This window comes from Sinocyclocheilus anshuiensis, unplaced genomic scaffold, assembly GCF_001515605.1.
Source record: "Sinocyclocheilus anshuiensis isolate Anshui unplaced genomic scaffold, SAMN03320099.WGS_v1.1 scaffold93, whole genome shotgun sequence".
NCBI lineage: Eukaryota > Metazoa > Chordata > Actinopteri > Cypriniformes > Cyprinidae > Sinocyclocheilus > Sinocyclocheilus anshuiensis.
In genome coordinates, this window is record NW_015539852.1 from 1,340,570 (window position 1) to 1,351,465 (window position 10,896).

General features: G+C 35.7%; 1 protein-coding gene across 4 annotated transcripts; it reads left to right on the top strand.

Annotated features, from left to right (window-relative positions):
* The first annotated feature begins 1,238 nt into the window (after positions 1-1,238).
* On the top strand, positions 1,239-10,340 carry LOC107684669 (monocarboxylate transporter 13). Of its 4 annotated transcripts, none has more exons than XM_016480982.1 (6): positions 1,239-1,342; positions 1,501-1,644; positions 2,673-2,934; positions 4,299-4,442; positions 5,597-6,439; positions 9,253-10,340. In XM_016480982.1, exons 3-6 carry the CDS (start codon positions 2,712-2,714, stop codon positions 9,450-9,452), a joined length of 1,410 nt encoding a protein of 469 aa, XP_016336468.1. In that variant the 5' UTR covers positions 1,239-1,342; positions 1,501-1,644; positions 2,673-2,711; the 3' UTR covers positions 9,453-10,340. The 4 variants fall into 4 exon arrangements, with proteins under 4 accessions (XP_016336468.1, XP_016336470.1, XP_016336469.1 ...); XM_016480984.1 differs by having other exon boundaries at positions 1,504-1,644; XM_016480983.1 differs by having other exon boundaries at positions 1,560-1,644.
* The last annotated feature ends 556 nt before the right edge of the window (positions 10,341-10,896 follow it).

Below are 10,896 nucleotides of genomic sequence, written 5' to 3' on the forward strand. Positions count from 1 at the left end.
ATCTCTGTAATATTACTCACCATCTATTTCATAATGAATAGTGTGTAAGTGCCTGTCCAGAAGCCAACAATTACAGCTGAATGAATCTGAAGCTGACAATTTTTATGCACAGTTGACAGTTGAACCTTCCTTTTAGGAAACACTTCCTATTTTACATGCATAAAGAGGGAGAGGGAGAACATCAATGAAACAAGTTTTTTATTGGCCCCAGAGCTTATTTACTTTTCCTTCCTTTTAATTTGTTTTTCAAAACACTTTGGTTTTTTGCTCTAAGCAGTGAAGATCAGACATCAGAGGAAGCTTAAATGACCTCCACTAATCAATGAACTCAGAGCAGTGGCTGAGAGATGAGATTCAGGCTATTACTGAACTGCTTTTGGTTCTCAGGGTAAAGTACTGTTTATGCATCAATTTTAGTTTAAATGGAGTGTCAGTAGTTCAAGATTCCAGGTTTGCACCTAGATAAAAATGGTTTTCTGAATGTTTTTCCAAACTAGTTTCGATTACCTATATGATGACCTTGGACGATGCTAATTTGAAACACAATTAGGCAGGATGACATTACTGAGCACTGAACTTACAAACAGCATATCAAATTCTTTGGAGGTCAAAGGTTTACCCAAAAACCCTCCATCTCATCTTCAAAATCCTACTATTATAGGCACTTTGTGAGCTACTGAGTGAAAAGGAATGAGAATGAAAAGAAAAGAATGAAAAGGAATTATGTACCATATTAGAGTCTATCAAAAAAGCTGATGTCTGTACATTTCTTTTTTTTCTTGATCAGTTATAGTGCAGTTTTTACCCATTTCTTTTATATCTGATCCTTAGAAATTATTTTCATTGGTGCTGGCTAAAGTATTCAGTTATAAATTACATGTTTGACTTGAATAAAAGCAGTTCATTTAGATGCTATCCCACGATGTACATTTCTAGCTTATCTAGTAAAACGTGTTTTGAAGTGTTGAATGCACCAGAAGTCTCATCAATTTTATCATAAGGAAAGTTTTAAATGATATAAAGAGGCTGTGTTTCTCTGTTCATTTGCTTCTATTGGCGAACTGTATTATAAGATATATTCAACCTAGCAGGGTAGGGTATAAAAGTGATTTCGGTGATAAAGTGATAAAAAAGAGAATGATGTGCTTTGCACATTACTGTGCAGCAGAGTAATTCATTTACAAAACAGCTTATTTATGCTCAGGTCCAGAGATCATTAGAGCGTTGGACCAGTGAGGCTCGGCCAGAGTAGTTGTGCAACTCCTGCAGTATAACAAGATAAACTCTCTTACATGCTCTAATATAGAGGACTATCAGGAAATGCACCACCATTTTATCAGAAGTAAGAATTTTAATATAATATAATGTAATATAATATAATATAATGTAAATTTGTAAATAAGTTATATTTGTTTTTGAAAATACAGTAAAATCGTTTTTTTATAATAATAATACTACAATTTCTACTTTCTTTTCCCAAATCTCTCCCTCTTGAAATAGCAGGTTACCTCCCATGTCCTACTTGTTCCCTGTGTTGACCTTTGTATTTCTGTGTACAGTAGCATGGATATGCAGTGTCACTGAAGATGAGCCAGGCAGAAAGTGGGAATGAGGAGTCTTTTCAGCCGACAGACACCATGAGAGGTAAGATCATGTTTGCTTTGCAAATGTAATGACCCTGAAACCCTTCCTTCTGTGATTAAATTCAGAATATAGATGCTTATTGTATTTTAAATGATTGCTTCATGATAAAAAAATATATATATTATATGAAATAGCAAGGTGTTCCACTTAGATTTTTTTTAATAATGTTTTTTGACCATTTAAATTTCACATTGAGAATAGGTATTGATTAAAAAGCTGTACTGTATTTTACACACAAAAACAGCCTAAAATTATCATGAATACTGGGGGGCAGAATGTCCCCCTCTATCTATTCCAGTTATCACCCTGATGATAACCTATAAATAAAGAAAATGCACAAAATAACAAAAAATAATATGGCAAAAAATCATCAGTGGGTTTCTGTGTTGTCCTACATGGCATTCCTAAGTTTCATGTTATGTGTGGGGGTGATATACAGGTCATCATGTGTTTACCTGTCCTAAGTGATAACTTCTCTCCTGCATGACATGCTGTTAGCTCTTCACACCTATACATAAACACATGAGACATAAAACAGGACAGAGAAACATGAAAACAAGCTCTAGAAACCACCCCTATATGGATAATGAAAGAGACCACCATCAACTCCAACTACGTTCAGCTGACTGATTCAGTGCTGACTGTTAACATTTGCTTCTGGCGGTAAAAAATAACTACTTTTCTCACTGTTTATGTGTGCTGGCCTTATACAGACGGCCAAGCGAAAACAAGTTTACAGGGTGTCCTAAAATCTTGTTAGGGTCTTGACATAGGTTACGCATTCATTCCCTCATAGATAAACACATGTGCACATAGCATAAGTTCAGTGTTGTATAATATGATTACAGCTTGTAGTAGTTAATCATTCTTCAGCTGTTTTGACACTTAGAGGTAATAATTGATGAATTATATCACTTTCGTCTGATGTGTTACTGAGCTCAGGGAACATCAGTGCTGACTAGGCAGTGTGGATTTATGCATTCCATTGATGTAAAAATAGTCTGATGTATGCTGTATCTCATTTTTAGATTGCAGATGATGCTTTGAACTTCTCTCCTGAGCTTCCAATGGAACTACAAAGGAAGAGCCGAACAGTTCAGCCTGCAGGTCCTCTGGATGGAGGTTATGGCTGGTTCATAGTGCTTTCCACCTTCCTTGTCTTTGGGCTGACATTCGGAGTAATCAAGTCCTTTGGTGTGTTCTTCATAGAAATCCAACACTACTTTGCAACCACAGCGACTGCAAGCTCATGGATCACATCTATCTCTGTGGCAACTGTACATTTTGGGGGTATGTGGCAATTTAAAGTTTCAACCAGCAGGGGGCTCACTCCACTTACACTGTTAGCAGCACACAACTTTGCCTTTTAATGTCATACATGAGACTGATATATTTATGAATTTCAAAATGAAAATGTGACGGTCAAAAACTCGGTATCACATTTGATCATACAAGCTTGTTGTAATCTTTTAAAATGTTCTCTTGTAAAATCCATTTTCTTATTTATGAATTTAACAAATATTATATTAATATTATAATTTATTTAATAAAATATTACATTTACATTTAGTCATTTAGCAGAAGCTTTTATCCAAAGCGACTTACAAATGAGAACAATCAAAATCAACAAAAAAGCAATGATATGCAAGTGCTATAACAAGCCTAAGTTAGCTTAACGCAGTACACATAGCAAGGTTTTTTTTTTATTATATAATAAATAAAAAGAAAACAGATAGAATAGAAAAATAATAGAGCAAGCTAGTATTAGAGGACTTTTTTTGCTTTTTGTTAAAGGGGTCATATGATGCGATTTCAAGTTTTCCTTTCACAATAAAATGAAGATGTCATTTGGTAAAAACTCATGTTTGTTGTCGTTGCCTGATCTTATTCATTATTAAGACTCATACTGACACACGATCGTTAATCTTTTAATATTTGTTAGAGACACACTCATGTTCTAGTATATACAGTGTGTATGTATATATATATATATATATATATATATATATATATGTTATTTTGCACAATTCCACAATTCAATTTTAATGCAAAATCAAAGCCACAAACACTTTGGCTATAAATGAAGATGTGGTTCAGCAAAAATGCTTGTCACACTTGATTTTCATCATTGTCTAATCCTATTAAGATGCATGGCAACACACAAACTCATTGTAATCTTTCAATATTTGTTCTCTCATCTTTTTTTTTTAATTTATGAATAATTTCTATTACTAATATTTTTAGTTATTCAAATATTATGTTAATATTCATTGTTTAACAATATTATTTTACACAGTTTTCACACAAAATCTACGCTGCAAACCAGCTTGTGATTTCCGAAAAACAATTGAGAACTCTTTGTCACACCTGATCTTCACTGTTGTCTGATCTTATTTGTGATTAAGATGCATGCCAACACACAAGCTCGCTTTAATCTTGTAATATTTGTTAGAGACACGCTCATGTTCTCTGGCACCATCAGACTTTAAAACATTGTGTGGCTGGAATAAATCTAACAGAGCAGGGGACTAGAAATATGAGTTCCTACATTTCTCTGTCTCCCAGTATAATAGCATTACTGGGCTGATGGAGCACTTGGCTCCTGGTGGTACAGTATGTCATGACGGTGTGCTTCGTGTTTGTCTGTGATTCAGCCCCCGTAGGCTCTGCACTGAGCGCGTACTTCGGCCATCGGCCTGTGGTCATGTCGGGGGGTCTGCTGAGCAGCATTGGGATGGTGGCCGGGTCATATGCCCAGGATCTGCTACAGCTGTACATCACTGTGGGGTTCCTCACAGGTAAGAGCGCGGCCAGCAGTGGAGCATATGGCTGTACTCACACACACATTCACGTTTCCAATGTTTCAATGAGGATTCACAACTTGAAAAGATCATTAGCCATTTATAATAGCTGTATGGGATCTTATTCATGAATCTCTCAGATTCAAGAACACAGCAGAGCATATGATGAGATGAGAAAATGGTAGGGTCAAAAGAAAAAAAAGAAAGAAAGTTCACTATAACTGTTGGCGCATTTAGTCCAATTATTAATTTTAATTATTAATTACATTTTTACTATATCTTTCTTAATTACTTGTTAGTTAGCAAATTATTCATGTAGCTTATTTCATTAATTGCCACTTTCTTAGTATCTTAATTAACATATTTGTAATTTATTTTACTATTTAGTTATTTTGCTTAATTTTTTGTTTTGCAATGTTATTTTTATTTTATTTCTAATATTTATTTTCATATTTACTTATCTATATATTATAATATTTTGCACTGATGTTATTTTGCACAAAATAAGCTGCAAACACTAAAAATGGACTGATTTTGTCAGACCAATAAAGCACACTAAAAGAAAGAAAGAAAGAAAGAAAGAAAGAAAGAAAGAAAGAAAGAAAGAAAGAAAGAAAGAAAGAAAAAGAAAGAAAAATATATCATGCGGCACAACTTTTTCAACATTTAAAATAATAATAAATGTTCCTTTAGCACAGAATCAACATATTAGAATGATTTCTGAAGGATCATGTGACACTGAAGATTGGAGTAATGGTGCTGAAAATTCAGCTTTGCATCACAGGAATAAATTACATTTTAAAATATATTAAAATAGATAATAGTTATTTTAGATCGTAATAATATTTCACAATATTGCTGTTTTTACCGTATTTTTAATAAAATAAATGCAGCCTTGGTGAGCATAAGAGAAGTCTTTAAAAAAAAACGACATTATAATCATACCGACCCCAAACTTTCAATCGGGAATTCAGTGTTACTAGACGGTCATAATACACATAATCTTGCAATACAGTTGTCCATTTAACCAGTGGCATTTCAGCATTGTTTTACCCTTGAAAAATTAATGACTTGTCAGAGGAATAAATGCTTGCTCAGGGATATCCACCTGCTTTGCTCTCTGAATGTCCTTTTTGTTTCGTCCTCTGCAGGATTTGGCTATGCCCTGACCTGGACCCCTACTGTGACCATGCTGGGCTGGTACTTTGAGAAGCGACGGCCAGTGGCCAATGCTCTGGCCAGCACAGGAGAGTGCATCCTCACCTTCATCCTCACCCCATCCTTCCAGTTCATGGTGGATCAGTATTCCTGGAGGGGAGCGATGCTGATCCTGGGAGCTCTGCAGCTCAACTTGTGTTTGTGTGGAGCTCTTCTGAGACCCCTCAACAGACACGTTCCTCCTAAAGAGCTCGAGGAGAAAGAGCACGAGCTGGAGCTGTTATCTCAACCTCACATAGACTCTAGAAGTTCAAATAATAGGTCAGACTCAAAAAAATTGGATCCACTGAAGGTCAAAATCATTCGTTACGTGGACTACACTCTTATCGCTAATGCTCGCTTCATGGTCTACTCAATGTTTGGTGTCTTCGCTGCTCTCGGCTTCTTCGCTCCATCTCTCTTTCTGGTTCCGTACGCCCGCAGTCAAGGAGTGGAGGAGTACCAGGCGGCCGCTCTCATGTCCATCTCTGCGGTGCTGGACCTGTTAGGCAGGGTGTTATTTGGGTGGGTGGCTAATCTGCGGCTGGTCAAGACAGTCCATCAGCTGATCATCACAGTGATTCTGTTGGGCATTGTTCTGCTGCTCGGCCCACTTGCAACCACATTCACCCAGCTAGCGCTGTTCAGTGCGGGTTATGGACTGGTGTTCGGAGCGACTGTGGCCATTCACATCACGGTACTCGCGGAGGTGGTGGGGGTGGAGAGGCTGGGAAGTGCTCTGGGCTTCTTCATGCTCATCCGCAGCAGTGGTGGCCTCCTTGGACCACCTTTGGCAGGTGAGATGTTTAAGAGAAATTTGGTCACTAGTGACTATCCTAAGCAGTGACATCAAATTATTATGTTATATTTGATATTTATTTATTTGTTGAGTGTGTAATTTAGATAAATCACTAATAATATTATTATACAATAAGCAGCGACATCAAAATTATTATATTATATTTGTGATTTATTTATATGTTGAGTGTGTAATTTCAATAAATCAATAATATAATATAATATAATATAATATAATGAGTGTAATATATAACATAATATTATATAATGTATATAACATAATATTATGACTTAATAACTCAACAAATTATATTATATTATATTATATTACATGTTATAATTTATAAAATGTATAAATTGTAATCATTATTATATGATATTATATTATATTATTGATTTATTTAAATTACACACTCAACAAATAAATAAATCACAAATATAATATAATAATGTTGATGTTGCTGCTTATTGTATAATTACACACTTAAATAAATTGATTTGTTCCTTTATTTGTTTGTGTGTAATTATGAACTCTACCACCAGGGGCTACATAGTTTAACATGCAATATTGTTACAAATAGCTTGCTGACGTTACTCTAGTCTGACATTGTACAGTAACAATATGTAACGCTCTTTATCAGTCATCCTAATGCATACCCTTTCCTCATCATATTTCTTTGATGAGGTTTCTCATTAATGCCCGACAGGACTCAATTTACAGTAATACTATGCTATCGTCCCATACAGCATTGCCTATCAGAGAAATGCACTCGGCTATTGTTTTAATTTCATGGATTATTGGTCACTGCGTAAATGGCTTTTCCTGTTTCAATAGCAGGCCACGTTTTGACTGCCCTTACCAAATTTAAACCATTTATTTGGTTTCATTGGCTGTAATTTTTCTGTGCCTGCTGCTCAGTACGTTAGCCTACTCATCACAAACGTTAGTGTGATAATACATCAGCGGAGCTCTGCAAAAGTGGCCAATAAATCAACAAACAAACAACCAGCCAAGAACAACAATGTATATAATCGCTGTAATTGATTGCTAGACTATAAGCTCTGATAGGGAAACTTCAAATAGATAGTTCTGTAATGTTGAAATAATGACATTTTGCTCTTACCTAACACTTTTTTTCTCGAAAACATCTGCCAAAACATGGCACAAGTTCACCCAAAGCAGCCAAAAACCTCTCCCACACCAGAGGCAGTTCAACACTAAATCATCCAGAAAAATCTCATCTGTCCATTTAAAGGCATTGACTGCCAAAACGACGTCTATATCTGTGTTCTGAAAGACTAATGTACTTAATATGAATCTCTTGGGGGTTTAGTCCGTTAAATAGAGCACAGATTGATGTTTGGGAGGAGAGGAGCGCCTTTATTTTAGGCACTTCAGGTTAAGAGTGTAGTCTGCTGGGCTTCATAACCGGCTGTGTAATTACACCATAAATTAGCTCTGCAGCAGTTTTTCTCAGTGAGTTTTAATCGGGTTGGAAAACTCCTTTACTGTGGCATTATAAAAGACATCTCAAATAATCACTGCGTCACTGACTTCACAGGCGCTCTATTCCTCTGTGCTTTAATTGATTGATCATTTAAAATAAATGTATCAGGGAAATGTGCATTCAGAAAGCAGCTTGGCCCGAAAACGTGAGGTGGGAAGATGCACGAACAACTGCGGGCTAATTAGTGGTGCTTGGGCAAGCGTCACTGTTATGCACGCGCAATCATCCAGAACATCCTATTGCAACTGCATACAAATGCCCTTACAACCACCTACAACACCCTAGAATTGTTTGCATGCAATCAGCACTCTCATTTTGCTCAGATGTCAATATTTAAATTTTAATTGCAAGCTAATAACATTGTCATAATATTAAATACTACTTACCATATTTTATAACTGTATAGAAAATCTGACCACATAAGAGATTTGTGGTTTGTGGTTTTATTTTAGAGATTTGTCAATTAATAGTTTACCTAAAAATTTAATTTAGCTGACACTTTACTCACCCTCAGGCCATCCAAGATGTAGATGATTTTTGGAGAAATTCAGCATTACATCAGTTGCTCACCAATGGATCCTCTGCAGTGAATGGGTGCCGTCAGAATGAAAGTTAAAACAGCTGATAATAACATCACAATAATCCACAAGTGATCCACATGATGCCTGTCCATCAATTAATATATTGTGCAGTGAAAATATGCGTGTTTGTAAGAAACAAATCCATCATTAACGCATTTTAACTTTAAAAAGTCACATCTGACCAAAACATAATGCTTCCTCCAGTGAAAAAGTCTTTCCCATATTGTCCTCTCACTTCAAAATCTACCAACATACTTGTTTAATACTGTCTTGGGCTGTTTTTGCTTGTAAACAGTGCTTGATCTGTGCATATTTCTCTCCAGATTCAGACACAATGACGTTTTCATTGGAGAAAGCAATATTATGAAATAGATTTTGAAACATTTTGAAGTTAAAAACGTCTTAATGATGGATGTTTATTACAAACACTCGGCTTTTCACTTCACAAGACATTAACTGATGGACTGGAGTTGTGTGGATTACTTGTAGATTATTGTGATGTTTTTATCAGCTGTTTGAACTTTCATTCTGACGGCACCAATTCACTGCAGAGGATCCATTGGTGAGCAACAGATGTAATGCTGAATTTCTCCAAAACTCATCTACATCTTGGATGGCCTGAGAGTCAGTAAATATTCAGCAAATGTTTAACTATTGTTTTAAGGGAAAATTCCATTTCAAACTTAATTGACCGTTATTAAATATTTTCTACTGTTTCTACAGGAATCTTCATAGACAAAATGAGTGACTATGGAACTGGTTTTCTGATGGCGGGTGTGGCTCTTCTCGTCTCCGCCCTCTTTCTGCTTGTGTTACAGCAGATGAACAAAAAAGGGACGGGAAAGGGTAAAGACGTCAACTTGGAGAACGGGAAAGGACATGAGGATCTGAAACACAGAAATTTCAATTTCAGAAAAAGTTAGTGAAGAGGAGGAGGCTCTAACATAATGTGTAATGTTTCACCACAAATGCAGTCATGTAAGCAGAGATTATAATTAGAGATGATTGTCAAAAGTGAAAGGTGTAAACTGACAACATGTCCTCATGCTGCTGACATGCACTGTCTGTCCATTCTTGAAGGAAACTCTAGTGAACAGACATTTCCCACCTAAATGAAGCATTTGATGGATTCTGGGAAGTCTTCTTAGTGTAGTCCTACAGTGATGCCATTACAAGCAATATTTCATCAGATCTATTGCTCTGGAAAATGGGCAGTGACTTAATGGACTAATGGAGCTCACTCAGTTTGGCTACAGCCAAAGATGATCACATGCAGTCAAGAACAATATCTGCTGCAATTTCTTGTATGACATTAAGAATGTACTTTAGTCTGTCTGTCCAAAATTACACAAATGTAGGTTTGAAACATGACTTTTTTTGTTTTTCAAAGTGCCATCCCCAGGTCTGGATGTCATCTAAATCCCACAGTTCTGAAAACATTCTCATTTATCGCCCTCTAAAGGTGAGAAAAGGTAAATGCAGGATGGATGGCTACAGTGAAACTGTTCTAAATTTACTTTTTCCCTCATTATTTATTTTGTACATACTATAAATAAGCTATGTTTTTTAATGTATAAACTCATATTTGATTAAAACAGCCTAATGAACGCTGTTTATTTTACATGGAGCAACTGTCACATCAGTCCGTGCAACATAAAAGTTACTGAGTGCACATTTAAGAGAGCATAAATCAAGAAAAAGGTATTAAAGTGCATTTTGTTTGCAATAAAAAAAATCTTACAATAGCTTGATCTTGGATCTGTGGGAGATAAATGTCTTTCTGAAGGCATAGACTAAAAACACAGGCACATCCTGTAGTAGTAGTAGTGTCTAGATCTTTCCTGTTTACACTGTGTGATGAAACGGTAACCGTTCAAAGCCAAACTATCTTTATAAGATATCAAAGCATATTTCTCATCTCTCGTCTCTTCACAATAATCTGTTCCCAACATCTGCACTTTGATGTGTTTTATGCATGCTGGTCTGTGTGAATCACAGATAAATGGCTTTTCAAACTGGGGAAAAAAAATGAAAATAACAGAAATAAAATTCAATATGCTTGTTAGTTCCCAAGAATCTGAGAAAGCAAACATTATGCTAGACAATAAGAGCCTTCTATGACATACAAATGAAAAATTCTTCACATTTTAGTCTGTTCACAAGCACAGTTTTGACTTTCCCTTATATTGTCTTTTAACTTGTTGTCCTTTACTTTAACATGTAAGTATTGACAGTAAACTAAACACAAATACATGCACACAAGGAAAACAGGCCATCACAGTATCAAGTTTTTAGTGTTATTTACATATAGTATTTATTCATATTTTGTTTAGTAATTTTTATAATGTGCTTTTGCCATTTTTTTAG

What these genes read in the sequence shown, in the direction of transcription:
- LOC107684669 (XM_016480982.1), top strand. Translation starts at nt 2,712, where the DNA reads ATGGAACTACAAAGGAAGAGCCGAACAGTTCAGCCTGCAGGTCCTCTG. An exon ending in CACTGTGGGGTTCCTCACAG is followed by an intron (nt 4,443 to 5,596) that starts GTAAGAGCGCGG and finishes CGTCCTCTGCAG; the next exon opens with GATTTGGCTATGCCCTGACC. An exon ending in CCTTGGACCACCTTTGGCAG is followed by an intron (nt 6,440 to 9,252) that starts GTGAGATGTTTA and finishes CTGTTTCTACAG; the next exon opens with GAATCTTCATAGACAAAATG.